The following is a 20,959-nucleotide window of genomic DNA, read 5'->3' as shown; positions in this document are numbered from 1 at the left end:
GAGCTTTAATATTGTCCTAGAATGTTTGATCAAAGAAAAACAGCATGGTTAACTAGTGATTCAGCTGTACAAATATTTAACTATACATTCTGCAAATAGACTGTGCTTTAAATCCAGCAACACCAATGGATAGTTCAACAACAATATAACTGTTGAAATGAGTCTATTGTCACAATACAAAATACTCAGCATTTGTTTATCATGATTCTATTAGTAGCTATACTGGTACATAATATAATATGTATTACATATTATTTATAATTAGTATATTAATATTACATACTTGTCCTAGGAAACACGTTACATAATTACCAATCAGAAACAGTTGACCTACATCCTGGCAGCATTATACCACAAACATATGCAGCCTCCTTGATAATAGCTATAATATATTAGTAAGTTGTGTATTGGGAACTAGTTGGTCATTAACTCCATGGTTCATCTTTTTGTACACTGTTAAAATTTACAGTCATCACTGAAAAAAATACACACTCAGTCTCCAAACTGAAACGCCAGACAATTCAAATATTATGAAATAACAAGTTAAAAAAAAACAAAAAAAAACCCAAAAAACTTCTAGCTTTATGTCAACAATACACAAGCTATAACACTTTCACATACTCTAACCTAAACTACTTCAGACTGGAAAAAAATTAAATATATATGGAAATAAGAACACATTTTTAGAGGTGCACTGATACATCAATCTGATGTCGGATTGGCACCAACATAAAGAAAATTGATTGTATTGGAAATCGGCCTGATGTGGCCAATAATTTGGCCAATAAATACCCGTGCATACACGCAGCTGTAGCACAGCATGCAGACAGCAAGGAGTACAGTCCGGCAGCATGGAGAGTTGCGTGAAGCCACTAAGTCTGCTGTGGTGGAAGAGTTGGGGAGAAGGAGGAATGAGGGAGGCAGATCAACACCCTCGCAGTGATGGAGGGAGTGGGGCAGGGACTGGGGCTGCCCAGCCGGGGTGAGGCATGGGATGGAGCCACGGCTCATCTGGGAGAGCACGGGGTGGGGGGCAGCTCCTGCCACTGCGTGCATCCTGGGATGGCATGGGAGGGGTGTGCCCCCAGATCTGCAAGGGAGGGGGCAGGAGGCTAGGGCCAGGGCTGCACCAGGTTCTTCCCAGCATGTGGGGTTGCCCTTAAGGCTGCGCTTGGGGCGGGTGGTGGCACCAAAATTTGGGGTTGCTGCAGCCCCCCCCATAACTTACCTTCCAGCACTGCCACCGCCACGAGCAGAGCCCGGACCCAACCCCCCTCACGTGCCAGAAAGATCCCGGTGTAGCCCCAGCCTGCAACTGCAGCCCACCCCAACCCCTCCCCCCACAAAGATCCAGGGCCACGTACCCCCTATCCTGCGCCCCCCCCCACTCCGGCTGGGCAGCGCTTGCCCCAGCCCCACTCCCTCCCTCACTGCAGGGGCCTTGATCTGCCCTCCCACACTCCTTCCATCTCCCCTCCTTGTCCACCACAACAGACTTATCAGCTGTTGGGAGCTCTCCATGCCCTGCACTGCAGTCAGACTTCTGGAGCTCCAGCAGAGGTTTCAGGTCTGCAGTTGTGTAACACGGGCTCTGGCAGAGAGGGGCTTTCACTGTGCTACAACTAAGCAGCAGACAGAAGCAGCAGCAGTGATTAGGTCTCCCTGCCTCCAGCCTGAGCAGACTCATTCCAGCTCCCTCTGCCAGAAAACATTGCCACCCCCTGTTCTAGGTTGTTCCATGACAGCAGGGGAAGGGGCCTAATATGTTACTGAGCTGTTAGTTATTGTGACATTATGCCTAATGTATACAAGATTACCAGTAGGTGTGTTAACTTCAAATGTTTATCAGTGTATCTTAATACACAAACATGTGTTTTAAAAATAATTCTAAAAATACACAAATAAAAAAAAAAAAATCACAGGAATTACAGGCCAATCAGCTTGACCTCAATCCCCGGTAAAATTCTGGAGAAAATTAGCAAAGAGACCCTTCTTGATAAGCTGGCTGATGGCAACATCCTAGGGGAGAGCCAGCATGGGTTTATCACAGGTCGGTCTTGCCTGACCGATCTCATCTCCTTCTATGACCAGGTGGACAAGGGAGAAGAGATTGACATCATATATCTGGACTTTAAAAAAGCCTTTGATCTGGTGTCCCATGACCTCCTTACGGAAAAATTGGCCAACTGTGGCCTCAGCTACACCACAGTCTGATGGCTGGGAAACTGGCTCTGAGGTCAGACCCAGAGAGTAGTAGTCGATGGAAGTGAATCACTATGGCGCTCGGTGACCAGTGGTGCCCCCCAAGGCTCTGTCCTCAGACCGGTTCTCTTTAACATCTTTATCAACGATGTGGACATGGGTGTCAGAAGCAAACTGGCCAGGTTCGCTGATGACACTAAACTTTGGGGCACAGCGTCCACACCTGAGGATAGGCTACTGACCCAGGCTGACATGGATAAGCTTAGTAAGTGGGCAGATAGAAACCTGATGATGTTCAATACTGAAAAATGCAAGGTACTCCACCTCGGGGAAAAAAAAACTCAGCAGCACACTTATAGGCTTGGCAGTTCTATGCTCGCTAGCACCACGGCTGAAAGAGACTTGGGGGTCATGATTGACCACAAGATAAATATGAGCCACCAATGCAATGTCACAGCTGGTAAAGCAAATAAAACTCTGGCTTGCATCCACAGATGCTTCTCAAGTAAATATCAGGATGTCATCTTCCCGTTGTACTCGGATTTGGTGAGGCCGCAGCTGGAGTGCTGCATCCAAGTCTGGGCTCTGCAATTCAAGAAGGATGTCGAGAAGCTTGAGAGAGTCCAGAGGAGAGTCATGCACATGATCAGAGGGCAAGAGAACAGGCCCCGTGATGAAAGGCTGAGAGCCATGGGACTCCTAAGCCTAGAAGAGCACAGGCTCAGGGGTGACCTGGTGGCTGCCTGTAAGGGGTGTGCATCAGGATCTGGAGGAATGTCTGTTCACCAGACCACCCCAAGAGATAACAAGGACCAATGGTCATAAACTCCACCATGACCATTTTAGGTTGGACATAAGGAAAAACTTCTTTACTGTCTAAGCCCCCAAGCCCTGGAATAGACTCCCTCCAGAAGTGGTTCAGGCACCTACTCTGGACTCATTCAAGAAACATTTGGATGTTTATCTTGCTGGGATCCTTTGACCCTAGCTGACTTCCTACCCCTGGGGCAGGGGCTGGACTTGATGATCTCTTAAGGTGCCTTCCAGCCCTAATGTCTATGAACTCTATGAAATCATTAAATCATTACTGTTTTCTGCTGCTGGCACTAAAAAACAAAACAAAAAGCTGATTCTTACTGGACAGTATTTGTGGTTTTAGCTGAAACCATTAAATCACTGGGGTATGCTCTGCCATAATTTTTAAAATAGCATTCCTTTCCTGCTTATAAGAAGTTATAATGTGTGTCTAGCATATAAAGGATTTAAATTATTTGCATAATTTTTGTCAATAATATATTTAAAGTTAGCCAATTACAACACTTCTTCAGCTGATAAGCAATAGAAGATATTTTAATTGTCCTTAAGTTTCCAATTCCATTACACCTTTTTCCCCCAGTATTGTGCTTTGTTCTTCGTAAGTTTTGAGCCTCTACAAAGCCCAGCACAAGTGAAACTCTCACTAAACTCAAAATAACACTGGGAATATGCAAAAATGATGGACATATAATATGCAACAAACTATAATATCTGTAATACTTCAATAATCATACTTGATGAATGGGTTCACATAAATCTCTTAAAAAGAAATTATAAACAGGATTATAAATATTTGAGATGATTATTTTTTGAGTCTTTTGGAATGATTATCTCAAATATTTCTTATGATAAAGAACTTGCCAATATTTCAAAGAAAACAAGGCCTTATTAAGAACACGATGTATAATGAATACATATTAACATACAGGCACACAGAAGCAAAACATACATACACACACAATCGAACTAAAGAAAAGAATAAACCTTGAGAACTCTATAAAGACTGTATTAAGCAAATAAAACTAGACCAAATAAAAGCCAAGTCCTGTGGGTACCTGCTTCTCACAAGACAATCACTCCCTCTCTGATCTCTCTGTTCTAATCCTCAAAGGGAACTTACAAAACACCTTCCATAGATGAGCCTACGAACTTCACTTCGTAAATCTACTGGATACAACAAATCATGGACTCGATATAGTCATTGGATTTATGACATTACAATCTGCGCTCATACTCTTTTCTTTCCCCCCACCCCTTCCTCCTCTCCCCCTTCTTTTCTACCCTTTCTCTGCCTAATTTCCTGCTATTTACTTTTTTCATAGACTGACTCTTTTCAACCTGGGAAAACTACTACCATAGGGTCTCCCTTATTTACCTTTGGCTTTTATTCCACCTCATTTCCCCCCTCTCCTCCCCTCCTAGCTCTATCTTGTATTTCCCTTATTTCTACCTATTTACATTCCCACTGGCATCCTGTCACACTTTTAGCTTCTTTTATTCCTTGGAGTCTCAGAACAGCAGAGACATCCTATGCCTGAAGAAAGGCGATTGCACTATTGCACCCAAAAGCATGCAAAGAACTTTTTTCCAACTACTCAGTTGGTCTAATAGAAGATATCACATCTACCCAAAGAACCTTGCCTGCCTATGCCCTTAGCTTAGACCAACACGGCTACAACCAAAAACCCAGCAAGTCCTCCATAAGTAAGTTTCCTTCATGGAGCACAAACAGTTTTGAAAAGGGGATCTGCCCAGAAGATTAGGAAAGGATAGAAACATTGACAAAAAACGCAAAAGCCTAGTAAAAAACACCATCCAAGTGTAGGGTTATACGAACAATTTGCCACAGGTAAAAGGTGTGGAAAGGGTTTGCTTTACCACGCATTTGATAATCCATGATAACTGCTTGGTTGTACCCTTTGATAAGTGAAAGCTAAACTACGGGAGCTTAGACCTCAATGAAAGACTGCTAAATTACTATGGGTTAAATAGAGGCGGCACTCTAAACTGAAAATTGAGTGGACATGTCATACAATTAGCTTGTGATATTTTTAATACATGTATTAAAATCTAAATTACTTTTGTTTTCTACTAATACTTTAGGCAATTAAAAATTAATATAATTTACTTAACATAATTTCATTCAATTTGGGCCCCAACGCTGAAACAATCAGCTTTACATTTTCCCTATAGTCAGTTTCACTTCTGACTATGGACTAGCATAAACAGCTCTTTCCAACACTATGAGGAATATTTGGGGTTTTTTTAAAACATGTTTTTATAAAATTGTTTCAAGAAATGTCAAATACTTTTCATTTCACATTCATTTTTAAATGTGGTTTGCTTTAATTTATTATTAAACAAGCACTTCTAATATAAACATACTTTACAAATTGAAAGCTAGACAGATTATGTGGTTTTCATCTAGACACACCTTTTCTAAATTCTTAGACTCAAAGCATTGGATTGGCGGAGAGGGGGAAAAGGGGGGAACCAGAATTATGTTATTTTGGACATTTCTTTCAAAGTATTTCAACTCAAGATGTTTATATACATTTTATATCTATCTATATCGATATAGATATGAAAGTCAGAATTATTAAAAACCTTCAAGAGTTCTCTTTTTTCCATCTTTCAAGTGAGCAGATTAAGCTCTCAAACAATTATAACATCATCTAAAGAAAATTTGAATCACTTGAGAAAAAGGTACCAGTGATTAGAGACATATTTGCTAACACTACAAAACTGCATATTCTTATGAATAAATGTTCAAGATAAAATGAATCAAAATGCTTTCCATGTTGCCATTAACATTCAAAAGCAAAGAAAATTGTAGTTTGATCTTTCTCTTAATATTAGACGACCAACATGAAGAATTATAGCTCTTCTGGATTCAACCCCACCCCTCCACTAATTAATCAGTTATTTATTAGAATATGTAACACCTCTACTGCAATTTTTGAACCAGAATTTCATAAATAGCTTTGACTACAAGAGCATGGTTATACAATGTCTACCACAAAGGCAATATATTTCCAATATTTGCATCTTTAAAATATCCTATAGAAGAATTAATATTGCCACACAAAAAAGAAGCACTTATTTAGTCCCAGACAACTTGATAACATCTCTTTCAACTATAGTTATAATTATCATGTACGAACTTCCAAAGCAGAAGTTGTCAAGATTTAACATTAGCATTAATTTATGTCATAACTGACTGTTACTATAAAGATAATGGCAAAAAATCCATTTCTCCAAAGACAGCATGGATCGAAAAGGAAATTTCATCTTAATTGCCACTAATCTGCCCATTTTTAATTAAATTGATCTGTAATTTATTATCTTTCCTGGCCTTTGAAAGCTGTTATCATGAAGCTTCGACAGACAGCATATACCTCTACTTCTCCAACACTGTCGTGTTTTAAAAAATCCTTTAAAAGCACTGCAGCATATTTGCTCCAATTCCAGTTCTCCATGCTATATATATCCTGTTTAAAAAGTCTTCACAGACTGGTAATCTCTCTGAGCTAGCAGTGTGGCCTAATTGGCCTATTATTTCAAAAAGAAATCCAGATTTAGAATTCTAATAATCCAGCCTATTGGTAAAATCTTGGCTCTACCAAAGTCATGGGCCTCAGTGGTGTCAGAATTTCACCCATGACCTTTGGAGCAGCATTTCTTAGCAAAGTAACAGCATGGAACATCTTAAACCAGGCTTGTCCAACGTGTGGCCCACCAAGCCGTTTTCTGTGGCCCGCGGTGCTGTGATGGGAAACGAAAGTAAACACTGGTTACTTTCATTCCCACCCCTTGTCCCTCCCCCGGCCCCTCAGCAGCTTCCTAATGGCTGCTGAAGGGCTGGGGAAGGGACAAGGTTCCCCCACACACCACGTCAGCTTGACGTAGTCAATGCGGTGCGTGTGGGAAGAGGAGTAGCCATGTGCCTCTCGAGACAAGATGAGCCCAGCCGGAGCAGCAAGTGGCTCAGCTACACTTTCCCCCTACCTGCGCTGGTCAGTCCCGAGCAGCACATGGCTCCCCCATCACCTCTGCTGGCTGGTGCCGACCTGGGCAGGTCTGTCCCATCCGGAGCAGCACGTGGCTGAAGCTGGATTCCCACATGCTGCTGGGGCCGGGAGGAGCCCGGCCAGGTCGGCACCGGCCAGCAGAAGCGGCGACAGAGCCATGGGCCACTCGGGACTGACCAGTGCAGGCAGGTGGAAAATGCAGCTGAGCCCCTGCCGCTCCAGCCGGGCTCGTCCCTTCCCGAGCGGCACACAGCTCCGCTGCCGCTTCTGCTTGCTGGTGCAGACCCGGCCGGGCTCGTCCCATCCCCAGCAGCTTGTGGGAAGCCAGCTTTAGCCGTGTGCTGCTCCAGATAGGATGGACCCGGCCGGGTCAGCACCGGCCAGGAAAAGCAGCATGCAGCTGAAGCTGGCTTCCCACATGTTACTGGGAATGGGAGGAGCCTGGCTGGGTCAGCACCGGCCAGCAGAAGCGGCAGCGGAGCCATATGCCGCTCGGGACGGGACGAGCCCAGCCAAAGTAGCAGGGGCTCAGCTGCATTTTCCCCCTGCCTGCACCTGTCAGTCCCAAGTGGCACACGGTTCCGCTGCCACTTCTGCTGGCTGGTGCTGACCCGGTCGGGCTCCTCCCATCCCCAGTAGCACATGGGAAGCCAGCTTCAGCTGCGTGCTGCTCTGGATGGGACAGACCCGCCTGAGTCAGCACCAGCCAGCAGAAGTGGCGGTGGAGCCGTGTGCCACTCGGGACTGACCAGCACAGGTAGGGGGAAAATGCAGCTGAGCCCCTGCTCCTCTGGCTGGGCTCATCCTGAGGTTCATTTCATGTTTGTAAAACGCTTGGAGAGCCCCACGTAGATGCACTGCATAGAAATGAAAAATATGTTTTGACTTATTTGGTTGGCACCTTGGGCTGAGATTTTCAAAGCTTAGTCAAAAGGCCAATTTCCATTAAAATGAATGGGATTTAGAGGGCTCCAAATCTTTTGTGACAACTTTGTAACATGCCTATCTACCCCTTTTTGCAAATCTCAGCCATAGTTTGGGAGTTCAGCCAAAGAACATAAGAGCATAAAAAGTGCCGTGCTTGGTCAGCCCCATGGTCCATCTAGCTCAGTATCCTGTCCCGAACAGTGGCATAGGTGGATGCTATAGAGGGAAAGTTTTGAACTGGTTATTTAGACCCATTTCATTGTCACTTCCTGCAACTTCACTGGTATCAAAGGTCACGTGACATCACTTCCTGATGTGATACCACTTCCTGTGAGGTCTTTGAATATGGCTCGCCAGCCCACTGGGTGATAAAAAGTTAATGATCCAGCCCCACATTCAAAAAGGTTGGACACCCCTGTCTTAAACCAAGTCACATCCTTTTAACTGAACATCAGAGTCACAGCGACAATGGCTTCAGTGGATTCCACATCTTCAGCTAGAAGAAACAGTGGTTGGGTAGCAGCCAGAAAGAGAAAAATTGAACATGGAAGATTTTTGAGAGCTCCCCAACTTTGGTTTAAACTAAATGCTAGTATCCTAATCAAAGGGCAATAACATGTTTAGTCATCTCTTTATAATCTTAGACTTGCAACCAATTAATTTCTGCAGTTTTGGCTATAACGGACAAAAATGCTCATGTGTATCAATCAATTCTCTAAAATAGCAGAAAATAAATTCCAGTATCTTAGCCAACATGTTTTTCTCTTAATAAAAATGTTGAAAGTGTCAATTAAGTTACTGCTGAGTTTATGATAGATTTAGAACCTGTTCATCAGAATACCAGCATCAAAATCATAATGGTTAAGTATTTTAGAATACTCTGAAAAAGAAACGCAATGCAAAAACAAATTCGATCACTTCTGATTTTTTTTATAATGCACAAAAACAAATGCATACATCTTCCCACTGATAAATAAACAAATGTACACAAAATAAGACAGAGCTTATAGGAAGTAATCAAGTTAGGAATTATGTCATTTTTGTAAAACTTGGAGAACTATGCTCTACTGACTATATATAAATAGGTCTAACAATTATATTTTTTGTATTCTTTGGCATACACCTTTTATTATTATTGTCATTTATTTACTATATAAGAACAAGTGTTTTGGCCTAAAATAGGGACTAACCAATCATCTTACATGAAGAATAAACACAAATTAAATTAAGCTTCCATTGTGTAAATTCACACTGTAAGAAAGAACAAAGGAAAGGTAACTAAAATCATAACGCAATAATAGAAACACCTAAAAACATTCAAATTTTCCTTAAGGCATCAGTGGGTCATTGATTTAAAAGTCTAAACGTTTATCCCAGTTATTTGGCTGTCATGCAACATACCTTAACAAGTTTCAAAAGGTGATAAAGGTCTTCAACCTCATCTGCTTCACACCTGGTATATACTCTTCCAATATCCACACTGGATCCTTTTATAGTGCGACGATAAAGCGGCAAATCCATTGCATCAGCATACAGGTCAATGGCATGGTGTCCTACTGTCTGAAACATGTAGCTGTCCAGCTCATCTGTCTTCACTGCCATAATTGAAGAGGCAAATATGATATGAAATATATCATATCAAAGATACTGAAAACTCATAATACTTTAAAGCAACCTTTTACAAAATGTCGGCCAAAGTAAAAATGGCTTGGCTCCAAGGTGGGCCACTGTTTTACTCCTGTTCACTTCCTCTGCAACCCCCCACTTGCTGCTGCATGGCACCAAATTTCACCCTAGACCAGTATTTCCCAAACCTGGTGGGCACTCCCATACCCTGCTACTTCAGCCATCACTACTGCTTCTGACTGTTGCCAAGTGCAGCCAATTGCCAACATCAGTGTCAATGGACAACAGTGGATTCAGGGGCAAGAAAAGCAATGGCTGCAATAAGGCAGTACAGATTCCTCACAAGGCACCATACACTCTGTTACCCCTCTCACAGGCCAGATCCAGTCCAGAGGTACCATAAATTGTCAAGCTCTACTTTATGCATTAAGGCTACCTAATTCTGAGTGTCTCTAGTTCACTAACACAAATGCTTATGACAGCATCTGTACAAACATGAAATAAAATTAAGTAGGTATTTCCACTTATAAAGTTATACAGCAATGTGTGTGTCATAAATCTATTGACTTCTGAACTGAGAAACCCATTTCTCCCTTAATACTTCAAAGTACTTCATATTCAAATTCCCTATGATGGGTCCAACCTGACTCTTAATAAAGCAAATAAGAGTTTTTGCTATTGGCTGCCAGAGAAGCACATGTTCAAAGACACAGCTCCAGAATCGGTAACTGGATTTCAAACTTCTGTATGCAAAAGACATGGGACCAGATAGATGTCTTCTTATGCATCTAAATAGGACTTAAGTTGCCTAAGTTTCAAAAAGCAATTCAAATATGTCCTGTACCAGCGACCACAGCACTCACTAAACACCTCCAATTTGGACTGAAAAAAATCCCTGAAAGGCAGCTACACTAGGGTGTCACGGCGGGGTCCTTGCGGAGGGCCGTGATCTCCTTGAGGTTCCTCGCTCCGTGTCAGGCCGGCCCAAGGCACCCTCTAGTTCTCGCCCGCCACGTCTTGCTGGAATATGATTGGGAGGCTGCCTATGACTCCCTGGGCACGGCTACTCAGGACCTCTGTCCCCGCGGTTCTCCTGGACCCCCTGGGGGTCTCCCGATATGGTGGGTGTTCCCCGGGCACCCTAGCCTTATGGGCTATGCGTGGCTCCAACCTCCTCTGATACCACGCCCCAAGCCTCGCAGATGTAATAGACGTTGTTAGGTCTGTACGCCTGCTTTCTGGGCCTCCTCTATAGTGTAGCCCACTCTGGGCTCTCTCTCGTGCCCAGCCTCCCGCTGGGCCTCCCCTGATGGTGCGGTCCCGCTCAGGGACTCCCTAGCGGGCCTCAGCCCTTCCGGCCAACCGCACGGGTACCCTCTCTGACCCCGGCTCACTGCACTGCTACTCCCTGTCTTCTCGGAGGCAACCGCAGCGCCCTGCCTCGGTCTGAGGGGTGTTGCCGCACTAGCCTGCAGCCGGGCTCGCTATGCCCGTCTCGGGCTCCTCAGTAATTGCCCCTCTCTAGGGCTCCTCAGTATGGCGCTCCCCCTCTTTGGGGCTCGCCGTGCCCCCACGGGGCTTCTCAATAATGTACTATGGCGCTCCCCCTCTTCGGGGCTCACCGTGCCCACCCTGGGCATCTCAATAAAACCGCCCCTTTCCCTGGGGTCGGGGTTTATGCCCCCGCACGCGATCCGGGGTCTAAGTCCCCCGTCTGCAACCTACCGGTTGTGCCCGCGACCCACTGGCCGCGCTCCTCGCCACCAGTCACTCCAGCACTGGCGTGCAAGCTGCGCCTTCACCGGAGCTGTGAAATTAATGCGCCGTCTGGGCGCTAGCCAGCGCCCTCACTGGAGCTAGGGCACCCCACACTCTCTGGGGTCCCTATGATTGAGGTTCAGCTGCTCCTCTCTGAGCTCAACTGAGCCCACAACTCCGCCCTGTAAATCTCAGGGCCTAGCACACCCTCACTGGCGCCGGGGTCTCACACTCCCCTGTGAGTCCCCGATGAGGCCTCCTCCAACCCCTACAGCCTCACCCAAACCTCCGGGTGTAATAACAGAGCCAAACAAACACAAGCCTCCTGGCTGTAACGCAAACATAAAGCCCCCTGGCTAAACCATAGTGCCCCATCTTCTCAGGGGTATCACGAGCTGTACTTGCAAGCCGGGCTTCTCCCCATATCTCGGCTGAGGGAGCTCCTGCCTCTCCGGCTGCTGGCAGAGAACTGCCAGCTTGGCTTCAGCCCTGGGCTTTATAAAGGCCAGGCCCTGCCCCCTTCTGGCCAGCTGCTTCTGATTAGTTGCCCCGGCAACTTGCAGCTGTGCTCATTAGGCACCACCAGAGCTTCTCCTCTGGCAGCTTTCCCCACTCTAGGAGCAGGCACACCGAGGTGCCCTGCGACATAGGCCTTCCAAACATACTCACAAGCAACTCAGATGGTGCATGTAGGCACATTTATAGAACCTAACGCCTGCCAAAGATTTTTTCAGATAAGCAAGGGGTAAGTGCATTTCAGAATGTTCCCCCCCTAGATAGGCTTCTGTTGGAAGGTAGAATTCTCAACTTCTCTTCAAATCAATGATGGTACTGATAGCAGTACCCTTCTTTGGACCAGCAGAATCATGGTTAGAGCACTCATGCAAAAAGCAGAAAATCAGTTTCAGGGAAGCTTCCACAGGCGTATCCAGATGAACACGCAAGTGCATTTCCCCAGGGCCAAAAAGCAGCATCACAATATGTGCCACTGCTACTTGTCCCTGGGGAACGCCTATGCACATGCGCTTTGGCACATGGCAAGTTGTCCCAAGTGGGAGCCAGCACCTGGGCTGGCCCCAGCAGCCTTACCCAGAGTTCTGGGAGCCTCCCATAGTCCCAGCAGCAGCAATCCAGCAGCAGCAGCTGGAATGTGGCTCTGGCCAGCCAGTCTCTGGTTTTGGGCAGCACACGCTGCTGCCATGTGCACCGCCTCACTTTTTTCCGCTGCGGGTTTTTTTGACACCAGGATCTCTCAGTGTCAGAAACACCTCCTATGCTGCAAATTAGTAACATAGGGAATGCAGTGTGCGCGGTGGGCAGTGCCACATTCTGCACATGCACACTCATCTGGACATGCCCAACCTGAGGGAATTTAAACCCATACTGCTCCACCCCCCCTGCCAAAACTTTCACTGTGGGCAGCTGACAGCACAAGAGTCAATAGGGCCAGAAAGAGATCAAAATGGAACATGACAAGCTGAGGGAAACAGCAAGATAACCAAGTTGTTGTTAGTAACCAATGGCCCATGGGCCAAATCTGGCCCACACAGCCATTTGATCTGGTCCACAGACACAAGGCTTCAGAAGCCAGACCAACCCAGTACAGGTCAAAGGAAAGCAAGCACTAGGACCCAGCTGCCACTGCCACTTTTCCCTGCTGCTGGGAAAAACAGAAAGAATGGCAGCAGGTCTAGCACCCACACTACATGCACTGGCCCACCTCTGATCCAAAGTGGGTCAATTTAACCTGCAACCTGAAAAGGTTGCTGACCTCTAATGTAAACCATTATGCTATGTCAGAAACCATTATGTCATGTCAAAACTAGTTCAGTAGGGGGCAGGTATTTGCTCAAAATGGTCTGAAGGGGCTTGTTAGCCAAAACAAACCAACATAGACCAGAGAAGTTTATTTTAGAAGAAAATGATTAAAACATATATAAAACGTGATGCTTAAAAAAACTTGAAATTGTCCCTTTAAGCTGACATCCACTTCCGAATATTCGGTTTCTCTATTAATTGCGACTCTCCAGGCAACACTGGTAGGAGATAAAAAAAAAAAAAATGACTGGCTTAGGTTCCACTGCTGCCTGCAGCACCTCAATTAGCTTTCCACAAAGTTTCCTACTACACACTTAAAGGGATCATTTTATGATTTTAATGACAACATTCTACATTTTTTATGTGGATAAATTAGTTTTATGAAAAACATATTTCAACAAGATTAGCAACGTTGTTGCTCTGGCTACCATGGGAATAAATTGCTCTAATCTACTCCCTGATTTTCCCCTACTCTACTGGTGGCTCATTCCTGACTTCAGAAGTATTCACACCTCTTACTTCAATTCTCTCAGAAATCTCCAGTTTGGAGAGACTGGGGGACTCCATTTCATTTGCACTGCATCAGAAAGTCTCCCTCTTATACTGGAACAAAAGACTCTTCTCAAATCACACCTTAAAACCTTCCTGTTCCTCTTTATTTATAACTGCTACTAGACCCTGCTTACCTTTCATTACTGTAATTATTGAACCCTCTCATTCTCCCCTTCTTGTGACTGGATTAAAAGAAAGTGTTGTTGCTTTTCCTCCCTTTAATGTGTAGGATCATCTTTTGCCACTCCTCATTTTCTTGTGTTTTTTCCTCTCTTCGGTTACTCTGATTAAGAGTTGTTTTAATGAACTCTAAATTGCCCTCTCCCCTCCACCTCTCTCTGTAAATATTTTAGAATACCTCCCATATGTGGAGCTATATACAAATGCACAACAGGATTTAATTTAGGCACAGCTGTGCCATGGTATTTTCCTATTCAAAGAATCCTGTAAGCCAGGGCTGTCCAACTGGCAGCCCACAAGGAGTTAGTTTGTGGCCTCCCAGGCCTGCAGGAGGCCACCGCTCCACGCACATTACTCCAACTGCAGCTGGAGGCTATGAGCTTCCCCTCCCTCTGGCTTCTTTCTGTTCCTCCCTAGGTGGAGAAGAGTGGCACAGCTCATAGTGCTCAGGAAGCCCATAGCATGGGGAGCAACAGGATGTAAGGAGGGAGGGACACTGCCCATTTGTCTGGTGCAGTATGGGGAAAAAGAACATATGTGCCCAGTGACCCTAGGGAAGAAATGAAGTAGGAGGAGAAGCACCCAGTAGAGCTTGGGGGGAAGCTCCCATGTGTGCATGGTGTGAAGTGTAGAAAGTGTCCATTGGCCCAGGGCAGCAGTGGGGAGCCTGGGGGGTGCTTAGGGACCCACACCAGTTCATATCCCATAGTATGCAGTCCCTGCTGGTGAAGGCCATAGGTCATGTGGCCCACAGACATTAAGTTGAACAGCCCTGCTAGTGGCAATGAGTAGGGATCACTGAAACTCACAGCAGAAGTACACTGCACAGTGGCTCCTTTAATCTTGGAGTTTCCCACACTGCTGATTGGTGGAGGGGCCCCATCAGCCCCGCTGCTTGCTCCAGATGGCCAGGAGACAAAAGCTGCAGTTTTAAATATGTTGCCTCTTGTCCGGTCAGCAGCAAGCAGCAAGGCCATCATGGCCCTTCAGCCAATCAGCAGCGAAACCCAAAAACTGCAATATATTTAAAACTGTGGTTTTCATCTCCCTGACAATCAGGGGCGAGCAGCGAGGCCAATGGGGACACTTCACCGATCAGTGGTGGGAAGGTGCATGCAGGAAACTCCTAGATTAAAGGAACTGCCGCACAGCGCACTTCTGGAGTGATCGCTACCATAGCAATGAGACATTCTTACCTGTGTTTTCAGCAGGCCGTAAATTCGCTAGTGCAACAATCTGGTGCCCAGCAGCCACACACTGCATCATATTGTAACAGCTGTCCTTCCCACCACTGGAATAAAAAAAAGAACGAATTTATTTGCCAATTCTGCAAGGTTACTGTTATAAAGCAGGACCTGCAAATAAAGTTCTCAAATATATAGTAGTTTGAAAAAGAATTATAACAGTAACAAAAACTTAGAATTGCACTAGAAAAAATTGTTACAAGAAAACCAGGATGTATTTTAAAAATGCTGCAGGTTCAAACCAATAACATCCATAAGATTTATGTGTATTCCCAAATTTGTTGCTTTCTTTAAAAAAAAAATAAAAACCCGCCTAGAAGGAAGCTGTTTGGGGCAGAAAATGTCTTTTACTTGAAGAGATCAATAATAGAACACAGAGCTTTTCTCTTCTAAACTCCTTACTTTTAAAATCAACAGTCTCACACGATCCTGACTCTGTCTGCAAGTAGGTACAGACAAAAATAATTAAAATACATACTTACAGGAGCTACCTCAGCAATCCCTGTTTTTCATCAAAACTTGTAGATGCCAGGATAACAATAAAGTGTAAAATATATTTGATTTTGAAATTCATAAACCAACATTTAAGTTAGCAGAATATATCTAGGGTGCAAGCATATACCAACTACAGAGGTATACCTAGAGAAACCCTCCTGTCAACCCAACAAGGTCTGAATCCTATTTGTATTGAAGTCAGTGGCAAAAATCCTATTTCAGCTGTACAGTTAAACAGCAGTAACAAAAGAAACTGATTTCTTTAGTAACTTTTTTGAGTATACTATACATAAAAAGACCACCTCCAAGTCGATAATCACCACACTATAACTAGAGTTAAGATTCTGCGCTGTCCCCCTAAGATGCAATAAGTAGCAAGTTAGGATGACTCCAGGGACTTTAAGCTGCACCTGTGCAAGTCCCAATTCTTGGCTGCTCTGCAAGCCTTGGGGGCTGTCTTAATACAATAGTCTGTTCCTCAGCTTGCTCTTGGACAAAGCATTACCTATTAATCTCAATACTGTAACCAACACACCCATCCCATACCCAGCCTCCTCCAGAGCTTGTGAAAGGACAGAATGAAGACAACCGTACAGCTGTCTCTCTCAGTCTCTGCCCATAAACTTCTGCAATAATCCAAACTGGCTGTATTAATAAATTAAGGATTCACATACAAAAACATCATTCTCTGCATTTGTACTTTGCCCATTGGTATGTAACAAACTGCTGACTTTTCTTTGCTGCAAAAATATGAACTTGCCAGGAAGTAAGATCCTAATATAAAAATCTACAGCTTTTCCAAATAGCTGTGTTAAATTTCTTCTAAGGAGCAGATACAGACAACAGAATGCAGGCCTGCACCTACTGTTTTTGGATATTGTGCTTGGTGTAGTTAATTTAGTTACAATTCACTTTTAGATGAGATAGAATAAGGATTGAATGCCTAAAGGGAATTTGTAATGGGACAGAATATTTTTCTTCTAGAGACTTCATTCTCATGAAATCATAAAATAGCTTCAAATTTCAGTAGTATGGCTACATGTACTTCACTCGCAGTCAGGAAATTAAACATCTATCAAATGTACTCACCATTATTTAAAAATATTCTAGGTGCAAAATCAGAACCTAGGTCACCAGTTTAGATATCACCCTAGTCAGGGGTACATTCACAATAATCTCAGTGGAAAGGCCACGAAATGAAATGCTGCATATTATTTTCTGTTTGGATACTAACCATTCTTCAAAAAAAAAAAATGCTGCTCAACTCAAAAACGACTGCTGAAGAGCAACACGAAGCCATGTGCTAAGATGTTTTTATGCCAGAGTTTACCATTCTCTTCTTGTTCACTCATCACTGAACTTGACCACTGAAGTCCTACAAAGTAGGATCACTTAAGGTCATTTAGTCCAACCTCTGCTCAATGTAGGAGCGTGACAGCAAAACAGTGCCTGGATATGTGTTATGTATGGTAACTGTTATTTTGTTTTTGCATTAACATAGCACTGAGGACCCTTGTAATAGACTAAGCCATTTTGCCAGGAGTTGTAAAAAGACCAAACCAAAAAAGCTTAAAGTCCAAGTATAAAACAAGAGACAACTGACAGAAACAGATAGTGGGGGAATACAAGGAGGCAAGACAATACTAGTCAACAGATCATAAGCCTAGTAGGCATCACTTCAAAGAAAAGTTTTAAGAAGGGGGTCTGGAAAATTATAATGGAATAGCTTTACTAATGTTCATGGGGAGCTCCTGTCAAGAGTGAGGGCAACAAGGAAGAAAGCACAAAGCATGAAAATATGAATTTGAAAACCTAAAAAGGGAGCAACAGAAGTAAATATCATGGGTCAACTGGAAGCAGCTGACATGTTGAATGTGGGATGGTAAGTAAGGTGCTGCTGTGAAGGGGATGAAAAAGGGAACCAGTAACTCTGTTGATGTAATAGAAAATGGGAAACCTGTGAAAGGCAAAGGAGAGTAGGAACATGGTCAAACTGACAAAAAAATCTTTTGCAGCAGCATTCTGAATGGGTGTGAGACGCACCAAATTGTACTGTCAAGGACAGAAAAGTATTTCAATGGTCAAGATACTAGATGATAACAAGGGAAAAGTGGTTATCCCCATTTCCAGCATAGAAAAACAGAATAGGTAGGGTGGGTGGGTACAGAAATGAAATGAAGAATAAAAGAGACACTGAAACTGACTTTTTTTTTTCTAAAAAGGACAGATCACCCTCAGGACAGCTGAGCTGTAAACAATAGTTCTCTCTTTATATTACTTTTGCATAGAAGCTATCTTTGCAGCTGTCATTGGGATGGAAAACGTGATCGTGAATGGGAGGGGCAGTTGGTCCAGCAATATTCAACCCTTCACTGATAATCAGCTTTCACGCGCTGGAAAGTTACTGAATGGAGTCACCATGACACCAGATAATCAAGAAGTGATGTCTGGCTTTACACTGTTATTTTTGTATGACAACAAACAGTCTGAGGCCATCTCTTCATTACAGTTTTGTGGCTCTCAGGTAGTTCATTTGTCAAAATATTTCCGGTCTCATTCCAACCCTTCCTGGCTGCTCAGAAGGAAACATTTCTTATCTCTTTCTCTTTTTTTCTTTTCCTGGATGTTTGGAGCAAGGGATAGGGTTTCATTTTCTTTCTTTGCACTTCCAATACCCTCTCCTGCCTTTCCAAATGCTTACTCAGAGGTAGACAGGATGACTACTGTTTTTTCAGGACTACCCACGCTATCTCATAAGGTAAGAGCAAGGCCTCCCTCACACAAGAGCTAGGCCTCCCTCAGAGGACTCTTGTCTGAGTATGATTCAGATATGAAAAATAATAGGAAGCCAATAATGGTGATGAGATGGTCTGACTTTCTAGAGGAGAACAGATGTCTGCCTTTTTAATACCCTGAAATATTAAGTAGAGATTTAGAAATGAAAAATGGAGAAATAATAGCAGCTGATATGAGATGCCATTAAAAATTTCTCAGTGGGGTAAGGCCACAAAGATGATACATTTTGGCAATGTTCCAAAGATGCTCTCAGGCAGCTTTATAGGCCAAAAAAAAAAAAAGTAAAAAAGGTGAGCATAGAGATTTAACACAGTCAAACACTTCTGGGGGAGGAGGAGAGGGGGACAACAACACACCTTTACATTCCTGTGTGATTGGCTGTCCATGAAAAAAAAATAAAAAAATCAATAATTAAAGATCTGCAGAAAAATATTATCTTGTTTCAGAGAGTGGACTGAGTTTAAAATATCCGGCAGCTTATGATTTAGCACAAAATACAATTTGGGATTTATTCCGTTACTACAACCTTCAAATGAGATGGTCAACATAAAAATGAACGTAAAGTAATTTTAGACACTAATCCTGCCTCTGTCCAAAGCACAAAAGAAATATTATTTTAAAATAGGGAAATTTCCTCTCTCTGTTCGCCTACATTACTGAGAGTAGGTAGGTTACCAAAAAAAAAAAAAAAAAAAAAAAATCAATCAGACTCTGATGTTCTTTTCATACACAAAACTCTCCTTAAAACTTTTTCTACAGTTAAAACCTTATTTGTAAAATTGCCCATAAAAATATGTCATATTACAAACCTATTTTAAAGATTTTATTTCATACTGCATTTTAACACATTCTGCTGCTTGGAAAATATCAAAATGAATAAACATGGAACTTGAAATCCTGCTTTTTCCACAAGAGAGAAGAAACTGACTAGGCTATTCTGCTCTTTAAACCAAATCTGCAATAAATAATAGTTTTTCATAACTAGAGCACCAAGAACAAAAAGGAAACCCTCCTGCTGCATATTTTTGCTTGCATAATTTTAGCATCCGATTCCACAAATGACTCTTTGTGAGCAAACTTCAACCAGGAGCAACTCAAGCAGCATCGATGCACAATTAGGACTCAAGTTAACAAAGTTAGATCACTCAAAAAATAAAAATACCAGAGCTCACCTAATGCATAATGACCACATTTTTCAAGGTCAGCTTTCCTCCTTTTAATGCACTATCATTTCTCAAATTGAAAATCTTTGTGCAACGCATATTATTTAAATATACCCTTAAAATATAAAGAGCTATAACAATACATATTCCAAAGTATAAAAGTCTACTTTCCAGTAGAAAAACTGACAACACGAAAGGGGGGGGGGGGGTACAGCGGAAAGATAGGGCTGCACCTTAAATGATTTTTTAGTGATGAAAGGAGGGGGGGGGGGGGGAAGGCCAGAAAATGAGCCAGATTCCTCCAAAGTAAAAAATAAATAAATAAATAAAGTAACAGGATAATATGTGGGAAGGCAGGCTTTCTTGGGTGTGGGCGGGGGCACCTTTGATGGGAGCAGCGATGGAGCTGGGATTGAGGGTCTTAGACAGCTTTCTGAACGCCACATGTTCTTGGCCAGGCCTCTGGTCGCTGACAGAGCCGGCCCAATAAAAGAAACCCTGGCTCGACCCTCAGGGCCACCACCTGCCTCTTCCCCGCCCGTCTCTCGGGGGGGGGGGGGGGGAGGACAGGCCTTCCCCGGCCCAGCTCGCCCCTCGCTAAAAGCATCGCTCTCCGGGGCAGGGTCAAAATGCAGCTGCTTCTGGGCGGGGGGAGGAAAACACGGCCACGAAGAGCGGCTGCGGGGGGGGGCAGGTGCTTGGCTGGGACACGAGGGGACAGGATGCGGAAGACCCGCACGGGAAGCCCGGCTATTCCGGCCTTTATCCTGTCTGGGGCTGGCCCGGCCCGGGGAGAGGAGACGCGGTTAAGGGGTGCTGCGCCGCCGCGGCAGGAAACGCGTGAGCAGGAAGCGGGGGGGTGAAGGACCAGGAAGGGTCCCCCAGCCCCGCCCCGCCTCGCTTCGCCTCGCCCCGGGCAGAAGCTGGGCCGCGTTACCTGATCAGAGCCACCACCCTCATGGCGCCGCCGGCCGCGGGGCACGAGACACGCAGCTCTGAGCCCGCCCCCAGCCGGGCCCTCCGCGCGCGGCCTGCGGCGCTAAGGAGACTTCCCGCGCCCGCCGCCAAACAGCCGCTGCGCCGGGGCAGCCGCGGGGACGCGGACGTAGGCAGCGTGCCGGAAGCCTGTGGCCGGGTCGGGCCGGGTCTCCCTTTGGCTCGTGCGGCTCCCGGCCCCTGTGAGGCGAGGCGGGGGCTGGGGTCTGGGCCTGCTGCGGGCGCGGGGCAGCCACGGGGCCTCTGAGGTAACTCACAGCCGGCTGTTACAGTGCCAGGTGCCACCTCCATTCAATCCCCTGCCTCAACCTCGAGCAAAGGGGTGCCAGCTTTGAACCACTGGCAGGCCGAGCTG

General features: G+C 44.6%; 1 protein-coding gene across 3 annotated transcripts in view; it reads right to left on the bottom strand.

Annotated features, from left to right (window-relative positions):
- Positions 1-20,728, bottom strand: part of DPH6 (diphthamine biosynthesis 6) — a 425,610-nt gene extending 404,882 nt beyond the window's left edge. The window contains exons 1-3 of one of the 3 annotated variants that reach the window (XM_019496211.2): positions 20,546-20,728; positions 15,107-15,201; positions 9,378-9,571 (exon numbers count right to left, since the gene is read on the bottom strand). In XM_019496211.2, coding sequence (XP_019351756.1) covers positions 9,378-9,571; positions 15,107-15,201; positions 20,546-20,568 — 312 coding nt within the window. In that variant the 5' untranslated portion in view covers positions 20,569-20,728. Of the gene's footprint in view, positions 1-9,377; positions 9,572-15,106; positions 15,202-19,617; positions 19,704-20,545 lie in introns of those variants that run through there. The other 2 variants (XM_019496209.2, XM_059723009.1) reach the window with 2 other exon arrangements.
- Positions 20,729-20,959: the final 231 nt, after the last annotated feature.

The sequence above is a fragment of the Alligator mississippiensis genome, chromosome 2, assembly GCF_030867095.1.
Source record: "Alligator mississippiensis isolate rAllMis1 chromosome 2, rAllMis1, whole genome shotgun sequence".
Lineage (NCBI taxonomy): Eukaryota > Metazoa > Chordata > Crocodylia > Alligatoridae > Alligator > Alligator mississippiensis.
Note: the sequence above shows the minus strand (reverse complement) of the source record. Positions and strands in the feature narration are given on the sequence as shown.